At 40.7% G+C, this 21390-nt stretch overlaps 1 protein-coding gene across 2 annotated transcripts in view; it reads left to right on the top strand.

Moving 5' to 3' along the window:
- The window catches only part of LOC101173638 (5-hydroxytryptamine receptor 4), a 180681-nt gene that overhangs the window by 102274 nt on the left and 57017 nt on the right, over positions 1 to 21390 (top strand). For both annotated transcript variants that reach the window (XM_011480564.3, XM_011480562.3), the window contains exons 3-4: positions 3925 to 4038; positions 14910 to 15110. In XM_011480564.3, coding sequence (XP_011478866.1) covers positions 3925 to 4038; positions 14910 to 15110 — 315 coding nt within the window. The remainder of the gene's footprint in view (positions 1 to 3924; positions 4039 to 14909; positions 15111 to 21390) is intronic.

The following is a 21390-nucleotide window of genomic DNA, read 5'->3' as shown; positions in this document are numbered from 1 at the left end:
CTTAGCTTCGGGTCAGAGTTCAGATACATTCGGTGTCAACACAATTACAGCTTTTGTGTCAAACCCCCCCCAAGCACATTTGCACCCCTACATTGCCACATGATGAGAACAGCAGATGACATGTGGAACAAACCAAGAAAAAGATTCCACATTTTCTAGAAAGAACCCCACAGAATTTCATTTACAGTGTAATTCAGATCTTTGTTTTTTCTTCTTTGTTGTATTTGTCTTTTTAATGTGAACAAATATGATTTTACTAATATTAATTTGATAAGGAGAATAGAGCTGCTGATTTCTACTATTTTTAACCTCCGCCGCTCTGTTCTTTGCTGTGAAACAGACGGTGACTGTATGACAGTAGATTGATAGACTGTAGATCTTTTCTGCCGTCTTGCTGTTAAGCTGTGGAATTACGTCTGTCCACCTACGTTCCTACTTTCTGTTGTTCTGGTGACCAACTGGAGTTTGGGCCAGTGCAATAATATGGAACATCCAGGCTGTTTGAACATCCGTTTAGAGGGGAAATATCACTTTTAATGGATGCCCTGCAGCCGCTCAAAATGTAGTATTGACCCGGACCATAGTGTATTTGAAAAATGTAGTAGTGAGTTTTTTAAGCGTTTCTTTATGATACATTTTCTTTTAAACGGCCTATATCATACAAAACCAACTTTTTGAGCTTTTAAGTGCATCACAATGATAATTTCACACAGAAATAATCCCAAAGGGGTATTTAATCCATCCACACATCCCTGTCTAAAAACCTGTTCTCTGAGCACCAGCCTCTCCCAATCCACAAAAACATTGTGACATCACAAAGTGAGGAACAGCCCCTTCCAGGAAGAGTCTGCGCTGCCAGCCCCGGCCCCCCCGGCCAACACATACGCCCACTTTCTCCACAGAGCTAGCGGTGATCGGCTAAATGCTTTCCTTTCCTATGCACCATATGCACATCCATCTTCGGTTTGGATGTTGTTGCAGAGACGCTGCTGGGGCCGACTCTAGGTCGACATCATGAAATGGGTGGTACCCACAGTGAGAGAAAGGCGGAGCCACAGAGATCCAGTTGTACCTCTGGGTACTAGAAAGAGCTGCAAAAATGACTCATAATTCATTTAAAAAACGTTCTTCAGGATGCCAAAGGTTATAAATGATCATATATATAGATATAGTTTACTATGAAAGGCTTAAGAAAAGCATCATATAGACCCTTCAAAATAATTAGAGATTAACAATTTTAGGTGACCCCTGGAGTCCAGACCAATGATTTGCCTAATCTCTGTATGAATGACATGTTTTGTTCAGAGTACAAAGCTGCTATATAACTCATACTTGACATTTTTGAGTTTTAAATGTTCTTTTCTAAACAAAGACATGAAAGTGGTTGATGGATTGTGTTAAATCTCTTCTTGAAAAGGCCTCAAAGCCCCGTTGAGCATCAGCGATCGATGCTGCTCCACATAATGATCGGGGAGTTTGTCCTTTGTCTGCTCTGCTTCAGCGTCTGCCGGATGCCATGTCAACAGCAGGGAGCACAAAGCAGACGCCGGCGCTCAAAAGCCCCCGGTCACCTGGAAAAGGTGGAAGACGCACATATCAAAGCTGGATTTGCAGTAAAAAGGGTCAGACGGCGTAACCAACATATTTAAGATCAAAGTGGTTTTTGCTGAGGCCTTTCCTTAGCTTCTTTAGTAATGATACCTCTGTTGAGGAGCTGTCAGGGTTCCCATTTGATCTGATTAGTGTGTTGGCATCAGTGATCAAAGAAAGGCCCCATTTGCACACTATCACTCTTGCTTTGAACCCCAGATGCTGGGAGTAAAATAATTTGGCAGACAGGGATGTTCGCTGCTTCCTAAAGCTAAGAGACTCTTATTTGCATAGTGCCGTAAATAGTTACACGACATGGAAGAGACTCACCCTTCGCTCATCGTTTATTTTTCACTCAGAAGATGTGGGTTGTTTTTTTTTGTTTTTTTCTTGTTAACTTTCAGGCTTCCTCCTCATTTCTTCAAGTTCAAAAGAGTGCAACATCAGGAGGATTTCTTTAATGCATCATCCTAATCGAGACGTTTTACACTCTGACGCTGTGCAGCTACCTCTGATTCATAACCTCGTCAGATGCTTTACGGCACCTTTCCTGGAGCCAACAAGGCAACGGAGTATAAAAAGATGCCAAGGCTGCAGTTTTGGGTCCATTTATCATCTTTTCTTTGAGGAATCATAAAAACCCAGCAGACATTTCTCGCCCTTTTAAACGCTTCTTGCTCGGTACAACACAAACAAATGGCTGTTTAGCTTAAAATCCTCTTTTTATTAGTGAAGCACTTAAAATAAACCATAAATGATTTTAAAAAGGCCAAATTTAATAGACTTTAAAAATTAGTACATTACATTTTCATGACTGTAGGTGGCGCTATTATATGTAAAGAAAATTATTCCACCTTTTTCTTTTTATGTCTTTCAAGCTTAAGATTCATCAGTCCGTTTTCAAATAGAAAAGCCATTTAAAATTGTCTATATCCTAAATTAGCAAATCAGCCCCACATCACCACACTACCACCGCTGTGTTTCACTATTCTGGAAAGTCTTTATTATAGCTGGGATTAGCATTCAATGAATCGTTGGTATACTCACGATCTGTTCCCAACATTTTTCGAGTACAAATATTTGTACTGTATGAGATCGCTGATTCAGGCAAATTAAATATTACTTTCAAATGCTAAGTGAAATGGATTTTAAGTATTTAAACTAAAAAATGACAAATGCGTTACTGTCACAGGAAGTAAAAATAAATATTCAAAGCAAAGTGTCGGTGAGGGTTCTTATTTTCAAAATAAAAGTATTGTTTTTTGTAGATGAAAAAAAAAAGATGAGACTGAAGTTCAGTTTACTGAAATAGGTTCTGAAAAAACAATTTCGTTTTAAATATAGTTGACAGTATGAGGTTCTTTCAGGATGAGTCCTGGTTGTGGTCACTCGCTCTTGAAAAGGTTTTCCTCTGTTTAGTTTCCTCAATGATTGATCCCTGTGGTTCTCTGGAGTCTTAAGTGTTAGTATGACTCTGGGCTCTTGGGCAGCAGCAGTATCAATTTCCTTTTCCTTCTTACACTTATTCTGTTTTAAGGATATGCAGCATACCAGCTTAAAAACAACACGTTTTTCCTTAAAAACATTGGGATGAAATTGTCATTTTATTCATCCAAACTGTGTTTCTGTGAAAACATGAAAGGCAAAATGAGTCTTTTTTTGATTTGCACATTGTGTTTGGTCCTGTTTTTGTGTTCAGACGATCTAGAGGTCAATCATTTTAAACAGATCGTGTTTTTTGTGCTCCTAAACAAGTAAAAAACAAGTAACAAGGAAAAAAATCAGTAAAAAGCCTTTGGAAAATCCAGACACCATGTTGCTCAAGGACATTTAAAAAGGTTTGGACAAAGCCCGGCTGTTTGGTAAGCAGAGAAGAAGAGGGTAAATGGTCAGTCCAACATGCATCCAAAGCTACTAACCAACACAAATGAAAACAGAGCAGAGATAATAATTGTGGATTTCTTTTAGCCTTCAAAATAAAATTTGGGCGAATTCTGTTACCGTAAAACTTCAGCAAACGTTCAGCCCGAACGTTACGGACATGGAGCGCCTCATGATTTCACTTCCAGCTTTTACTAATCAAGTGATCTGTGATATTAAATCTGTTGAGTATTTATGTAGTTGGAGCAGAAAGAACAAATATGCTTGAACAAACACAGTCTCCACCTCACTCGTGATGATTTATCCGCTGCTGCTTTTACTCTGCATCGCTGTGCTAAACATTCCTTCAAATCCTAAAAGAAAAACAAAGAATTTTACACGAGCAGTCGGGTTCAATTCCAAAGGCCTAAAATCTTACTGAGTGTTGTCTTTTTTACTCTCTCGTTTCCATAGCGACAGCATGCCAAAGCGGATAGCCCTGATCTGCTTCCTGTCTCTGGTCATGCTGATGAGCGTCCTGGGAAACCTGCTGGTCATGGTTGCAGTCTGCAAGGACAGACAACTCAGGTACCTGAACGTCACTTCCATCAGATATGAGCAGTGTGACATCTTATAAATGCTGGTGGATGCTACATCTCTGCACAAAAATCACTTCTATGCTTTGTTTTTTATAGAAGATTTCTTTTAGTTTTATAGAAGAAGCAGACAAATAACTCAAAACAGTCCATATCGAAGATCTGAGCTTGTAAAGAGTAACAGCATCTCTGTCAAAGTGCTGCACACTGTGGGAATTTAGGGCGTGGCAAGACAGAACTGCAAAAGGTAGAAGTAAAACCAACTCCCACAACGCTTATTTAACCCTTTTATTTGGAGTTTTCGTTTCAAAGTCCCAAAGGTTTGTTAAGAAACTGAAAAAAAAAACACTTGGAAGCGTAAATGTAGTATAAAGATTCAAGATTTACCTGAGTTTTATGTTAAGGGCTTTAACATTAAAATAAACATGTAAACAAAAAAATACATCTCTAAATAACTACCACATGCATTTATTTAGAATAAAAGGACCTATATTAACATGATTCAAAATATGGTTTATTTTAACAACTATCTGCACCGGTATCGTAGAAATTCTGAAGACAATGTTCCCTGAATTTCGTTGTTTTTTTGTTTTGTTTTTTTAAAGTTCATTGCATATTGCGTCCTCGTTGGCTTTAATTATTCAGTTTTGTTTCTTAATTTTCTACGTGTTGTTTCTCATCTTTAGATGCTCTTGATCCTTTCACATTATGGGATTTTCTTCTAATGCAAATACATTCTGGATGTACTGGAGTTATTATTTCTGGATTTATTCTCATCTTTGGCTAACGTGGAGAAATCCGGTGTGCAGAGAGACACTAACGAGAGGTGAATGGAGTTCTGTAGCTTTACAGCCAAACACTGTTCCATGCACCACTGCACGGTCTGACCCCAGAGCAGCGTCAGACAAACACAACTAACAACAGGTACTGACAGTCTGGAACCAAAACACATACCATACTAGACAATACTTTCAGCAGTTTATTACTGTGTTTTTGTTATTTTTTTATCATGCTAACAATAGTCTAAAGCATGGGTAACAGTAGTTATTTGGATAAATGTGAAAGTTGGCTTTTTTATTTGCCGCAGTTTTTCTTTTATTTGTGACATCATTTATTTGTTTTATCTGGAGTTACTTTTCTTTGCTGCAGTGGCGGCTCACATGTTCAATAGAAGCTCCATTGTTGTCCAGCTGAGAAGCAGTCTCTTCCTTTCTCGTCATTCTCTTCCATTTCTGTTCCATCTCTTTTGTCAGAGTTGTGCTGTCTTTCTGAAGGTTCCTCTCTGATCTTTTCTGATCTCATGAATCCTGAGGTTTACTGCGACCCAGGTTCCAGTCGTCCTGCAGATGCGTGTCCGTCTTGGGACGCTCGTCGTCTCTATTTCCGTGCAGGACTCGTACTGAAAGGCTTCCAGGGGCATTCTTGTGGAAAATGATTCCCAAGTGTTTGGGTTTGTTAAGTCACTGCTGTGTCTGCCTCCCAGAGGAGAAGACTGTTTGTCTGCGTCTTATTGTCTTGCTGTCCTCTGAGAAATGCCCCTCTGTATACACACTGACACAAGAATCTCAGGTGTGGAAACACAGATGCTCATCTGCTCAAAGGGGGGAATCCCTCGGGTGAGCGTTCACGTCCAAAAATAAGATTCCAGTCATTTCAGATGAAAATATAAGGCTTCTTATGTAAGACAAACCCTATTTCCAGAGAAGTTTTAGACTTTGAAATAGTTTTGGGGTTTATTTAGGGCAATCCCAGTTAAATTCTACAATGTCAAAGCTTGAAAGTAAACTAGTCGGCTGTTTGAAGGAGGGAGGAAGAGCACAGTCACACCTCTAGTCTGATCATCTGGACAAATGTTCTTCTGCCTCCATCAAGATTCTGTAAATTCTTTTTAAATTCAGGTGATGAATCTTTGATGCAATGGTAAAATATTCAATGGCGTGAACCCTTTTAAAGGGCCCATATCATGCTTTTCTTAAGCCTTTCAGAGTAAACTGTATCCATGTACTTGTATATGATCATATATTACCTTTAACACATCATAGAATGATTTTTTTTTTAAATAAACAAAAAGTTTGTTATTTTCAGCTCATTTTCCTACCGGGAAGTAAGACGACTCGATCTCTGAGGCTCCGCCTTTCTCTCCTTGTGGGTGTCGCCCATTTCATGACATCATCCTAGAGCCGGCCTCAGCAGCGTGTCTCCCACCAAAACAAACAACACCGAACTTTTGCAAAGATGGATGTGCATATGGTGTGTATAAAATGAAAACGTTTATCCGATCACCGCTAGCTCCATGGACAAAGTGGGCGTGAATGTTAGCCTGGGGGCGCGGCTGACTCTACCTGGAAGGGGCTGTTCTCACTTTGTGACGTCACAATGTGAGGACCCACTTGTTTTCATGGATTGGGAGGGGCTGGTCTTCGGAGAGCAGGCTTTTAGAGGAATAATCAGAAATGTGTGAACGGATCAAAATACCCCTTTGGGGTTGTTTTTGGTGAAGAATCAACATAATAATGTGCCGTTCAGACAAATAATAATACACCCAAAAAATTCAAAAAGTAAAATTTGGAAAATTGGAAATAGATCTGTTAATATACTCTAAGGATACGTTCACATTGCAGGGCCTAATGCTCAATTCCGATTTTTTTTTTTAAAAATCCGATTTTTTTGCAAGGCCGTTCACATTTCCAATTAAATGCAAACTATTGTGATCTCCTGTGACCGTGAAATGACCCAGAAATTACCCGCACACGCAGAAGAGTCCTCAACGGTGAACGACGTCATTCGTTGTTTGTGGAAGTAGCTAACGTCAACAATGCATGTCAACAACAGTGTTGTCAACAGCGGAGCTCTTTTGCATTATTGCATTCATCTTCACAAAAGAGCCAGCACAATTACAATCTTCTCAATTTAAGAAGGTATTGGAGCCAGGATCGTCTGTACCCACTGTTGTGGAATTGGGATGTGTGTGTGCTGGGACCGTGCGCGCGTGTAAGAGACAGGAGAGAGCGCGTGCAGCGAAGGACAGTGGGGGCGCGCATTCATGTTGTGCGTTACGGAGGAAGGAGAATGATAATAAAAGAAGCCTTCCCCCAGCAGAACTGCTATTGACTCTTTATTAACCCGCTCTGGAGAATCTGAGGGTCCGAAAGGGGAAGTGAACCCCGAAGGAGGATCCGCCTTCGGTCCCCTGCGCTTATGAACACGGTGGGAAAGGGAAAAAAAAGTAATCGTGGGAAAGGTTCAACACCACGCTCGGCCATTTAGCTGGAATTTTTTTCAAAAACTGCCCGGTTGCGATGAGAGCCCTGGAGTTTGGCCTGAATGGAGCTGTCACCCCAAATATGAATCACATCGGTGACCTCGCTTCCCTTCCAATGACTGGTCTCAGCAGCATCGTCCGCCATGGTTGATGTTTATGTTCTCGTTCCCGCCTACTTCAACGCAGAATTATGACGTTTGTAGCGTATCAATGACGTACGGGTCGGATTCATGAGGCCTGGCCGTTCAGACGGAGGTCGCATTTGAAAAGATCGGATACATATCGGATTCAGGACCACATACTCAAGTGGCCTGGGTCACATTTGAAAAGATCGGATCTGTGTCGTTCAGACTGTCATGAAAAGATCAGATGCAGGTCGCATGGGCGCAAAAAAATCTGAAATGGGTCGTTTCAGCCTGCAGTGTGAACGTAGCCTATGTGACTTTTGCATTCCTGTTTCGTGTGAATTCACTAAAGTGTCTAAAAGTGTGAACTTGGGCTCACAATTTTAGTATTTTTGTTTGTTTGTTTGGTGTGATGACAGGTTTAAATTATGTTGACATGGAAATTACATTGGAAGTATTTGAAGTCAACTGCCTTCTCTAATGTTGAGTCGCTCCTGTCTTCACCTGATAAAGCTGTTTCAGCCATGATGTCATGGAGCCTGAAAAGACACTTTTGAAACTAATTTGATGTCCAAAGCTTCTAGCTGCAGTTCCCTGAATCACAGCAAGCCTTAACAAGCTGAAAACAGCTCTATTCCATGCTGCTGCTGCTGCTGCAGCCTAAACTTCAACGCCGCAGTGAGTGACGTTGAAGTCGGTTCAGTCTCCTCTGAGCTGACGGCAGCAGGATGTTCTTCAGGGGTGTTAAGGCACTCATCAATAACCAGCACACAAACACATCGTCCCGCTCCCTCGGTGCGACACGCTCCCGCACAGACACGTGCTGCCACACAGTCGCTCTGTGTTTATGCCCGACACAGAACAGATCTGGAAACGGTCACTGTCATCGTGTCAGGACCTTCCTCGTGACCCCCGGCACTTCTCTGAATTATTTTCACACTTTGAGGTTTGATGCTTGCCAGTTCTGTTTTGAAGGTGTTTATTTCACTTTCTATATTCAATATTTAGTAAAAAGATTTTCCGAAAGGTGAACAGCATTTTTTTTTCTGCTGTCTTGTCATGGTACAGGGGAATTAAGTAACAGGTTAAAGTTTCCTGTCTTCATCTTCTGGTTTTTTCAAAGCACGACGTTCTTTATTTGTTTCTGTTTAGAGGTGAAAATCTCTCCTAAACTGAGCGGTTCTCACTTCAAACCCTATTTACATTTACATATGTTCCACATAAAATCACCTGATTTATTATTCACTGTAAAAATAAAAGGGTTTAACCAATTTTTTGTCATTCTCCAATATTTATAAATGATCTTTGGATTGTAAGTAAGTGATGATGCCTGGTGAGGTGAAATGAAAGGACGACTTGAAGGCGTGAACTGCGGTGGACGGTGAACTAAATATACAAAATCTAGATTAGAACTTTGATGGATTTATTTTTTAGGTTTAAATTGTTCAAGAAAAGAGAACCGTCGGATGCATGTGTGATGCGTTGTCATGGGAACGGCTACTGAGCCTCCACGACTTCGCTCTGCAGAGAAGGTTGATCTGCTGAACGTCGTGTAAAGTGATCCGAAGCATCAGTTAAGAGGGAAACTTCGCCTCGTACTGCTTGTTTTTGAGAAACTGTGCTTCAAGGAAGCAAACGAAGTCCACAAGTAGTTTTCTAGATCGCTTTGATTAAAGAAATAAAACTCTGAGCATTACATGTGGATCAACAGGCAAACCATATTTTTTTTAAATAATACTGAAATTATTTATAAAACAGTTTTTCACTCCGTATCAAGCATTAAGACAGAAAGACACCAAACTATTTCAAATTAAAGATAACATTGCTGTTGATGGTAAAATGTTACGGAGATCCTGGCATTTCCATCATAAGTTGCGTTTCCATTGACTAGGAAATTGCGGCAATTGGATTTGTGATCCTAAATGCTCCTAATGGAAACCCGGCAATTTTGAAAAAACTAGCATCTATAAAATAAAAAAAAAACGTTTTGCACTGCCAGGAGGTGTTTGTTAAAGCAAATTGAAATTGACATATTTCACAAAACTGCAATGGAAACACTTTTTTATTTAAATGAGTCATGTGACCAACAGCCGGATGGCGATGCGCTTCTTGGTAGGAACTGGCGGCCTTGGTTGCTGCACAGCGGGCGCCACCAGAGGTCCCACAGCATCACGGCTCATCAGAAGTTGAGCGTGTCATGTGTAATTGTTGGACCCACAGCTCCTCTAGAAAATCACCAACCATCATTTCCCTAAATGTCTTCATCCGTAGCCCCTCCCACATGTAAGGAGCTCGCCGCTCCACAGCCTGAGGAAGACGCCAACGTCTCCTTTGACAGATGATGAAGAGCGCTAGCGCCGTGGCAGAAATGTGAATGTATTGGCTGTCAATCAAAGTATATTTCACATCCGTGTTTTTGAATGACTTATCACGTCAGTTACTTTGTGTTCATTCAAATAATTGGGATTTAATGGAAAAAGTTCAATTACGAAATTGTGTTTTTTCAACATTTCTAGAACTTCAACAAATTTTCGTGCATATGTGTCATGAAAACATCATTTTTTTATAGATGCCCTGCAGCCAATCAGAATCCAGACCATGCCTTTTTTTTACTTACTTGTTTTTAATGATCTTTCCCCAAATTGAATAAGCTATTCCAGTATTTTTAAGATCCTCCGAACTGCCCAGACTCCATGGAGGACACACATCTGTGCTTTTTGCCGTTTGCCTAACACACAGTTGTTGTTATCTTCTCTAAATGCACCCCGTGCTCTCCGTGTTGCTGCGTTTGCCGTGTTGCAGACAAATTAAAAGCCCCAGGCTCTGTTTTTAAAAACAAAAACGTGACTCTCATTAGAGTCGTTGTGTTGAAGCTTCTCCCGTGGTCTTCTCATGTTTACCTGCCAAAGCAGCACAACAAAACACAAAAACAATAACCAGTTTTGTGTGGAAGACGACGGCGGGGTCACTCAGCTGGAGTCTCGGCAAACGTCTCCACGAAGACAAAAGTCAGACACAGCCTGCATCCGTAATCAGGCGTTCCTCAACCCGACTAATAAAGTTTGTTTATTCGCAGCACTTAAACCTAAACACCATATGTCACCACGGCCAAACACGGCCCACTTCAGGGCCTGTTGGAGCTTTCTAAACTGTGCGTGCAGTAAACATACGCCCCTCAGCGTGTGCGTTTGCTGTGATCCCATGTGCTACACATGTGTCTGTCCGGCAGGATTTACAGCGGCCTGCTTCCATTTTAGCTCTCTGTTTGGGTTAGAAAGCAGCAGATAGGAACGCCGAGCAGCCGTCGGCTCTCACCGAGGCTATTTATAGACGACCCAGAGTGACGAGAGCAGCCAGCGTCCGGACTGTCTTCTGTGTGGTTCTGCTGCCAGAATCAAAAACTGACGGGAGTCTGATGCTCCTGACGGAGGCGCTGAGGAGAGCACACCTGAGGGTCGCGGTGACGTTCTTCGGAAAGCTCCTCGCCGGCCTGCGGAGTGGCGTTCCTGTCACCGTGTGCCAGCACTTCTGCTCTTCATCGAGCTTGAAGCCTCACAGGAACCTGTGTGTTCATGTGTGGGCGGGCAGCGCAGCAGCGTGGAAAAGATTGGTTCCTGATCCCTTCAGAGTCCCACTCCAGTCATCTTCTGCTCCATTTTCAAAGCCAGTGGTCTTTTAGTGACGGCGATGATGTCGTTTTTGGCCAAAATCCTAAAAACCTGGGTCGTCTTGTTGACAGAAAAAAGGGGGCGTGTCCTGTATCATTGCATTTATTGATTGGTTCTTGTTGTTTATGACCACATCCTGTGTCCAGGTCTGTAAGGGATGCAGCAGCAGACAGACATTTTTCAAATTCTTGCATGTGAGGAAACGTTATTTTAATAATTAACATTTTCTCTTTGTGTGGAAAACCGGATGAAACTAGAAGAAATCAGTCTACTGAATCCTGAAACACTACATTTATTTGGAGTTTTTCGGTTTGTTAAGTATAAGTAATCACCCAGGTGATCCCACAGCCCCACACTACCAAACTACCACCACCATGTTTGGCCGTCACCGACTTTTTAATGAATGAAACTTCATTTTGACTCCAGAAGCAGTTCAACAGCTGAAAGTTTTAACCGTTTCCAGTATTTGATAAATCGTTATTTCTAATGTTTCAAAGATGTTAAAACTCCCACATGTTTTTCTCTTTACTTGAGTCTGTTCATGCATGAGTGAGGAGGAGAAGCAGCTGTACTCCTCACTCGACGTATTCTTCCTGTGTTCCACCACAATCATCTCTCTACAGTTCTTCTTTGCTCAAATCTTACTTGAGGAGATTTCGTCATGTTTTATAACCCGTATTCCTGCAGAAGTTTGCTCCACAGCTGTGCTGCTAACAGAGAGGAGCGTTACCACGCAGAACCTCTGAGGATAGATCCGTAATCACAGCGGCGTTTTCCTGAACCTCATTTCTTTTGCCTGTGTCTGCCTAATCTTTCTCCTGGTTTTACCTTCTCCGTCCTAAAACGTCTTCTCCTTTAACCTGACGTTCTTTTGCTCATGCAAGTAGCAGAACAAAAGGGTTATTTTCTGTATTATTTTACCTTTCAGAGGCACAAAAACATTCAATCTGATCTGACCTTTAGCCTTACGGCCGCTCACTTGTGTTTTTCTTTTAGCCACAGAGTAAACTTTAAAGTGGCGGTTTTTACTCTGAGTGTTCCCCACACAGAACTGAAACGCTTCTGACGGCTGCAGGCTGCACCACCTTCTACGCCTCGTGATTGCAATCCAAACGGTGGAATGAAAACAGAGACGCAGAGGGATGGAAACAAGCAGAATTGTATTATTATTTTACCTGTTTTCATTCATAGGTGTGCACCGAGCACCTGTACTAAGACTGCAATGACTCACTTTCCCCATGATTTGGTTCAAGCCTTAATTTTGGGGGTTTTTTCGGTTTGATAATTTTTTTGTGTAATGAAGAAAACTAAAAAATTCCCAAAACGATTCTTAAATTTAGCACAATTGTTCGATACTTTTTAGGTAAACCCACGATTCGGTTTAGTGGAGTAACAGAAGGTTTGGTGTTTGTTTCAGACTTGTGGAAACATTAACTGTGGGTCTAATGCTGCGTCACACTGAAGGCAGCCATTTTTAATGTGAAGTCCATAGTACAGACGCCATCTGAGGTCCTGTGGCGCGATTTCAGGGACGGGCGCAGCGGTCAGACTTAAAAATGTTTGAACCTCGGCAAGCCGCTGCATTGCGTCAGCCAGTCGTGGACTCAACTTTGTGGCATTTTTTAATTCCGCCGTTTCCCTTTCGGGGTTGCCAGAACTCGCCCCGGCTGCTGTTGGGTGAAGTCGGGTGCACCATGGACAGGTGAGGCGAGCTGGCGTTCAGACACAGAACCGCTGCGGGATGGAGAGCCAAGCTGCTCGGGCCTCCTGAACCTTGTGACATTTGTCTTACCTTCATGGGAACGAAAACAGAAAAGGTCCCCTAATTTTCAAACTGGGCCACAGAGAGATGGAAAGACGCAGAAGCGGCTGTGGCAGCGGGAGTGAAGCTCACGGTACCGGGAGATTCTCTGAATGATGTCACGAACCGGAAATAGAGACGCCATTTTTTTTGTAGAAATCTTTAAATAAAATGAACCAGATCTTTAACAGTTATCCGGGTCTTCCATGCATTGTAATTGAGATGAACATAGACACCACCCCATGTGGCAATCAGGCTAAAAACATCGGGCAGTAGCTCCTCCCACACGCAGGTGGGGGTCAATCCTATGAAGACATTTTTGGACAGGCAGAAGTGGGGCAGCCCATGTGAATTTAGCGCAGGGTGTGAACGCAGCATCATCCCCTTCATGCCATGTGACTATTTGTCAACGCACCATTTAATCCAGGACTCGCATTAATTCAGCATCACTTTAAAAGGAAAAAACACGGAAACTTTTTATTTAATTAAAAGTGTTTAAAGGTGAAAGCAGCCGGACAGTGAACAAAGGTTGTTCATTCACTGTTAAACTTTGACAGAATAAGGAGGTAAGGAGGTTTATGACTAGGTATTTTGATCAATGTCAATAAAAACAAAAGTTGTGTTTAAAGATGAAACCACGCCCACTCTGTCCTTGTCCGTCTGCTTTTGAGGCGGTCTACCTGTGAGCAAACTGTTCACACCTGGAAGCTGCTCGGGGGGGGGGGACCACGGACCATCCAGCCTTATTGGTCCCGGGTCGTGGTTAAAGTGAGCAGGTTGTCCCACATGAATGTTAAAGAAAGACACATTTAGGTTTAATTGAATGTATTTACTTCTGTTTTTTCTTTTCTTTTACAAAACATGTTGCTAATCGGTGGCTAACATGTCCAGTTGGAGCAAGAAAAATGTGTCAGGTGGAATTTACTGGACCTGAACAGAACCAGACCCCAAATCCTGACCTAGTTTTCAAAAATCACAAGGATGCATCTCTTTTTTTTTTTTTTTGTCTGACATAAAAGGACTTTTTTTTATGTTTTTAAATGTTTTGCAATTCAAGTGTTAGCATCGTCTTTGTCTTTGACTAAAGGTTTTTATTTGTCCCTCTTTTACTTGAAATGTACATTTTTGGTTTGTGGTTTGCCTTACAAGTGAATTGTGATGATTGTAAGCAGATGCTAAAAGACAGTTTAACACAAAAACTGCAAAGGATGATTTTACTAAAATAAAAAAATATACTTTAAAGAAATGTTTTTCTCATCCGTAAATTCAGATATTTTTCCTGAGGAGATTTGAGTTTTTGAAACTTGGTTTTTGCAAGTATTCATGTTTGTTTAAATAATAAGTTCATTTAATGGATGTATAAAGTATCCTTGTATTTTTTCCTTGACTTGACTTTTTCCCCCCAAAAAAAGATTTTGTGTCAAAGAAAAAAATGCCAGTTATTCATCTTCTTTTGACCTTCGAGGGTTGTTTAACAGGTATTTAGGCTCAAAGAACTGTGAGAAACTGCACAAATAATTACCATGCTACATTTCCCATGATCCCACGGTGCTTGATTCTTAAGCAAAGCTGTATTTATTTATTTAAAACTTGTCATATTGATTATTTCCCTCACAATAACTCTTACAAATGAGGATGTGGGGGGGACTAAGGCTTGTTTTGTGTGTTGTTGTGATTGCAGAGGCCTCCTTTGTTGTTTTTCTATAATTGCCTTTCAATGAATCTCCTGAATGGCCGTCCTCCAAACCAACACAAACTCCGACAGCGAGTCCGTTTGAGCCACAATGAGGCTCTGTGAGGCTGAGGCCACTCAGCAGTGGAGTTATTCCTGTCCGGATCTGCAAGAGTCACTGCCTTTTATCTACAATTTAACCTTTTTTTTTTTTTTAAAGAAAACGCTGAAAAATGTTCTTGTCCTCACTCCTACTCAACATGCAGCAACTTCCTGTTTGTCATTAAGTTCCTCGTTTACCAAGCCCCTCCTCCGTTTTTCTCTCTGCCCACCAGGAAAATCAAGACCAACTATTTCATCGTGTCTCTGGCGTTCGCTGACCTGCTTGTGTCGGTCTTGGTGATGCCGTTCGGCGCCATCGAGCTGGTCCACCAGCACTGGATCTACGGAGAGACCTTCTGCTTGGTGCGGACGTCGCTGGACGTCCTGCTGACCACTGCCTCCATCCTTCACCTGTGCTGCATCGCTCTGGACAGGTGAGGCCGTGTTCCTGTCAGGCTTTGGATTTGGTTTATTTCAAGCAATCACAACAAAACAAACTAAAGGAGACAAACAAACAAAAATATATAAATATATACCAAGATATATCCAATTCTGTGAGAATATTTTGTCAGGGATTGATTAGAACATTTTTAAAAAGTTACGTACAAACACACATTTATATGTCCACACACACACATATATATATATATATATATATATATATATATGTATATATATATATATATATATATATATATATATATATATATATATATATATATATATAAACATACGCACAATACAGACCAAAAGTTTGGACACTCCTGCTCATTCAAATGAATGGGAAGGTGTGGCCAAACTTTTGGTCTGTACTGTAAATATATATATATTAGTTGATGTTTATTTATGTATATATATATATATATATATATATATATATATATATATATATATATATATATATATATATATATATATATATATATATATATATATATATACACATAAATAAACATCAACAAAGACATATTTGCACGTAAACATCCATTCAATCTATTAAATATTAGTTTTTTCAAATAGAGTATAAATGATTGCTTTGAAAGGGATGGGAAAAAGTTTATAATATAATCATTCATTTTTCTTTAACATAATCTGATTCTTAGCATCTTTTTTTAAAGTTATATAAACTTTACCGGCCAGAGTGCAGATTGTTTAGCTTTTCTCTTTATAGAAGACTTATGCTGCGTTCACACCAAACACTTGACGCTCCTGACGCATGTGGGAGGAGCTACAGTCTGAATAATCTTTAGCCTCATCGCTACATGAGAGCATTGACTGTATATCGTTATTTATTGATTTTAAAGAGTTCTACAAAAGCATTAGTTTTAGCATTAGTAGCCATGTCTTGGTTCCTGACACCATTCAGAGACTTTCCCAGTAGGGTGAGCTTCACCGTCTACAGCAGGAGCTGCGTCTGAACGACGGGCGCTTTCAGCGGTACCGTCTCTCTGTGACCCCAGTTTGACGACTTCCTGTCCCGCATTAGTGCGAGGACGGAAACATAAAAACAAAACTAGAGAAACTTTTCATTATTGTTGGTAACGTATAAGAAAAATATCAAAACCTTTGGAGGAGAACAATCAGATTATTTCCTCCACGTAAGCTTTGGACTCCACCCAATGATTCATTAATTCATCTTCTTCTGTTTATTCCCTTTTGGGGTCACGGGGCTGCTGGAGCCTATCCACACCTAGGGACAATTTAGATTAACCAATTAATGTTTTTGGATGGTGGGAGGGAGCCGGAGACCCCGGAGAGAACCCACGCATGCACGGGGGGGACATGCAAACTCCACACAGAAAGGTCCCCCATTGGTGTTCTGGTTCAGGTCCCCCAGCCGGGACTTCGGGGGCTTTCTTGCTGTGAGGCAAGAGGGCTAACCACTGCCCCCACCCACTGATTGTATCATCAAAGCTGAGTTCCTGATTGGCTGGCATGAATTCTTCATGTGAGACCAGATATTTGAACTCTGGAACATTGCACGGTTAGTTGCTGAACCAGCAGAAGCCTGTAAAAATGCTGCTTGGGACGCTCAGGTTGACCCACAGGACCTCTGATCGTGTCTGTACATCACCTTAACACGGAAACCGGACGCCCCTGATGCATGAACTCTGTGGAAACGTAACTTCAAAGTTGGCTATTGACATCACCAGTACCAGAGACGATGCTTAGAAAATGAAAATATAAGACCAACCCTGCATGTGAGGTTTTTTCCTTCTGCTCTCATCTAAAGAATTGAAACAAAATCCTTGTTGATGTGACAACACTGATTTCTGATAAACAGGAAAACATGAAAAAACAGTGAGGGACTTTCAGTTGAAACAATGGGATCAAATCTGACTTCTGATCATTAATGTAATGCATCTGTCTAAAAATGTCCTTGAGTGACTTGTTTTAGCAGATAAGATTATCTTTGACCTCCTTTGGGGATAAAATGTTCATTCTAAAGAGGAAGTATCCTGTTTTTTTAATGCTCTCTGACATAATAACCTCATGGTTCTTGTCTTGACCACAAATCTTGCTCTTTGACTTTGTCCTTGGATTTAACACGACCCAAACTTTCAGTAGATTCAGGAACCGTGGCCACCAGCTCCTTTTCTGTAAGGTTACTGGACTTTTGGAGATTCAGCAGTTTGGGAGGAGAACCCTGCAGGCTGATTTACATTTCATTAGTTTAGACTGGAAACCCATTAAAGCAAAAGCTCTTGAAACTTGACAGAGAATCGTCAACTGAGAGAAGCTTTAACACCCGCTGGAGGACGAGCTGAGCATCTCTTATTATTTGACTGATCTTTTCTTCAGTCTGGATAATACGTGGGCTTATGTGAAGCACACGTCGCGCACCTTGATCTGCTTCCCTCTGTGCACAGCTGTAAAAACTGAGCGAACCCTAATGTGGGAACCCGGTGTTGCTCGGTTATGTAAGTGACAATGCCACGGTCATTGTTTGTTTCTATCTTTGGCGCACAAACACCGAAAACATCACACTGACCAGAAAGAAACGCTCCTCGCAAACGAGTGGAAGCTTTTCAGGAAGGACGGCTCTCACAAACACTCGCCTGTCCTGAACCGCGACCTGCTCAGCAGAGTCCTCTGATTGTGCAGTGAAAAAACAGGGATGGCTCAGAGACTGTCTCTGGGTTCATGAGCAGAAAAATAAATGTTCTGTGGATCTCAGGTGGATTGTTTAACCGGTAATTCTGAAATATATAGCTCTCAGAAAATGAGCTTTCAAATTAGGGGTGACTATACAATTACTTGTTAGATATTACAGCAATCCAACCAATCAGAGCCCAGTCTGATCATTTTATTGATCTATTCTGAGTAAAAGTTGCTTTTTGAAAAAACGAATACACACGATCAAAATTTGAAAGCAACTTAAACCTAAAAGGTTTTTAGAACGATCACCTTTCATTTTCAGGAAAATGGTCTAAAATCAGCTTTCAGGCTGACTGAACTGTTATCAATCAGCAGCATAAATGTTTCATTTGTGCTCTGAATTCATACAATAAGTACGGAGCCCGTGTCCTGACATAGATAAAATAAAATATATTTCGTTCCCACAAATTAATATCTTAATATAGGCATTCGCCTACCGGACTTAGCTCCTAGCTTCATAAACACGGATGTGAGTAATATTTGGATTTACAGCAGATTCCTTCACATTTCTGTGTGTGTGTTTCTCATTACATTGCATTGAAGACACAGAGGATGTTTAGAGATCATATTTATTTATTTTAAAAATCACAAAAGCATTGTTAATCATGTCTCCATGTCTGCGTTCATTCACATCCCGGTACGCTGTCCGTCCTGCCACAAAAGCCGCTTTCTGCCGCTACTTCTGTGTCTCTGTGACCCACGTTCGTTCAAGAGGGGAAAATCGATTTATTACTGTCTCTATGAAAATTAGAAAAATATCATAAGATTTTGGATGCCCAAGCTTCCTGCTTCACCTACTGGACCTAGCTCCGCTTCAGAGCTCTTTTGCTGGTCATGCTGGCATTCGGGCAGGTATGGGTTATTATGGTTTAGGAATAATAATATTCAGGACTTGCTTCATAGCCCATCATTTGTCTTATTGTCTATGAACGCATCACAGTTACAGGCCAAGGTGATTGGTCGATATGCATTATGGGATATGTGTGATGCATGATGGGATACGTAGCATGTAGCCTTCGGATGTTAATAAATAGACAATAATAAATCGATCAATCTTTTTTTTATTTTCCCCTCTTGACTGCATGTGGGTCACAGAGACACGGAAGTAGCGGCCGAAAGCGGCTTTTGCGGCAGGACGGAGACCGTACCGGGATGTGAATGAACGCAGACATGGAGACATGATTAACGATCCTTTTGTGCTTTTTAAAATAAATAAATGGGTAACACTTTATAATACGAGTCCTTAATAAACTACTTATAAGACATTAACAAGCACTAGTAGTGTTTTAGTAAGCTGCTTAAAAGTACATTAATTAGGATTTGTAAATGTCTTACAACTGACTTACAAGTTTAAATAAGCTGTTTATAAATACATTAAAATTTCTTTAATAAACTACTTATAAGACATTAACAAGCATTAGTAATGTGGCATTAAGCTGCTTTAGCATTCGTTACTCCTATTCACAAGCTATTCATAAATTGCTTGTATGGGATTAATAAATATATTAACAGTGTTGTTATTAACAGTTTATTGAGTGTTTTGCAGCCCCCCCCCCCCCCCCCCCAATCTAAAGCGTGACCAAATATGGGGCGATCTTTACAAGCTATTCATAAATTCATTGTAGACAGTTGCTGCCCCTTGGAAAGGGCAGATTCTGAGTGCAAAGTTTATTAAACTGTGAACAATTATTTTCGTTCGCACGAAAGAATTGTTTCGTTCACACTGCTGCATTTTCCTAATTTTATATCAGATTTTACTACAAGAAAGTGTCATTTAAGGCCCGATTGGAATGATAAATATGCAAGTAAACATTAATGCAAAAGAAGACTGCTAAAAATATATTTGAATGTTACATTTTTAATCTATTCAGATCCTATATCTAAACATAAATCAAAATGTTAAAAATTAACTTTAAAAACAGATTTAATTTAAACATTGATTTTGATGATTGATGCAAAATCGAAATATTTATGGTTTTTTTTTTCCAATATTTATGTTTATTCAAGATGTACAATCTAAAAGTTACATCTAAATCTTAATGGTAGGAAAATATGCTAACTTGACCACACCTATCAAATGAGTCCTTTAAATAGTCGGCCACGCCCACACTGCTCTACCAGAAAAACAAAAAGTCAGTTAAATTTTCACTGTGACCAGTTTGCTGTTTGTCTGAGGTCAAAACAACACAGACATAACTAAATTTCAAAAAAACAAAAACGTTATTTTATTTCCTGGAAATGCCTTATTAGCCCCGCCTCTCTGTTGGTGGAGAGCTCCTCCCTCAGACGGTACCATGTGGTCATGAGTGGTGGAAGATCAGAGCGTGAGAACATGCGGTGCGGCGTCTCCTGTCGTGCAGTCGCATCGTTCTGCCTTATCAGATTCCCTTTGGCAACGTTTGGTCTAACCATTACCCAGAATGCAATAGGAGGATGAAAAAGTCCTAATGTCAGCTTTTGATTAAGACCGTCTCACACAGCCACTACGTACAATTTGCGCATTTTCCACCCTTGAAATTTCGGTGGTCTTTTGTGATCCATGCATTGTATACGTCATTCATACGTGTTTCTTGCGTTTGTCATTGTCGATGTGCGCAGATGTCCGTTGAGGCTTTCTTTCTGTGGATTCGGCTTTGAGCTTTTCAAAGGTCTGTATCTTTCCACGTAGGTTAACAGACTTTTCAAGCATCTACAGAATTACCTAATTGATGTGCAGATTTTGGCCCAAATGCTCTTTGCTTGGTTTATTTGTGACACATCTGTGAAAATTTCACATAAAGAAACACAACTTTTCTCACTTCTTCCACATATATTCACCAATTTTCCTCCGTGCGATATGTGCCAAATGCAGTTAGTGGCTGCATGACATTTACATTTACACACAAAACCAGACAGGTACAAAAATTTACCTCTTGAACTAATGATTTCCTCTAAATATTTGTCAAAAGAATCAAAGCTTTTACGTCTTCTTCCACCTCTGCTTATCTATTGATAGTTTTAGCTGTAGCCCCACCTACTTTCTTTAATTAGCTTGTTGTTCGGAGGTGGGACCCATGTCATCCTTGAAGTAACCAAACAAGACCTTAGTCCGGTTTCTCTCAGTGCAAAATAAACTGCATCCACTGCTCACCACTGAACACCTGAAAACTCCGGTCCTTCAAAACTAAAACCTCTCCTTCCCGATGAAACTTTAAAAAAGGTTTCTGCTGAGCAGCACGACAGCCACATTTATGAGTTTCACTTGGGGAATAAACCAACCTGTACTGCCGTCCCTCCCCCTGTGGCTGCTCCGTTCTTCACACATTTCCTGACATCAGAGGACCTGGACGTCTTCTACAACTGTCAAAGTCAGACTGCTGCCAAGTCACGATCAGAGAAAAACGATCTGATCGACTGGATCAACCAAGTATTTATCTAACTCATCAAGAAACTGACAAAACTTTGAGGAAAAAGGGCGGGGTTTTTTTTCCACCTGCTAATCCGTGACGGGAACTATCAACCAGAAAAACGCTGATTGACTGCTGCAGTCAGATTTGCTGTGGATATTCATAAATA

Source organism: Oryzias latipes, chromosome 10, assembly GCF_002234675.1.
Source record: "Oryzias latipes chromosome 10, ASM223467v1".
Taxonomy (NCBI): Eukaryota; Metazoa; Chordata; class Actinopteri; order Beloniformes; family Adrianichthyidae; genus Oryzias; species Oryzias latipes.
Note: the sequence above shows the minus strand (reverse complement) of the source record. Positions and strands in the feature narration are given on the sequence as shown.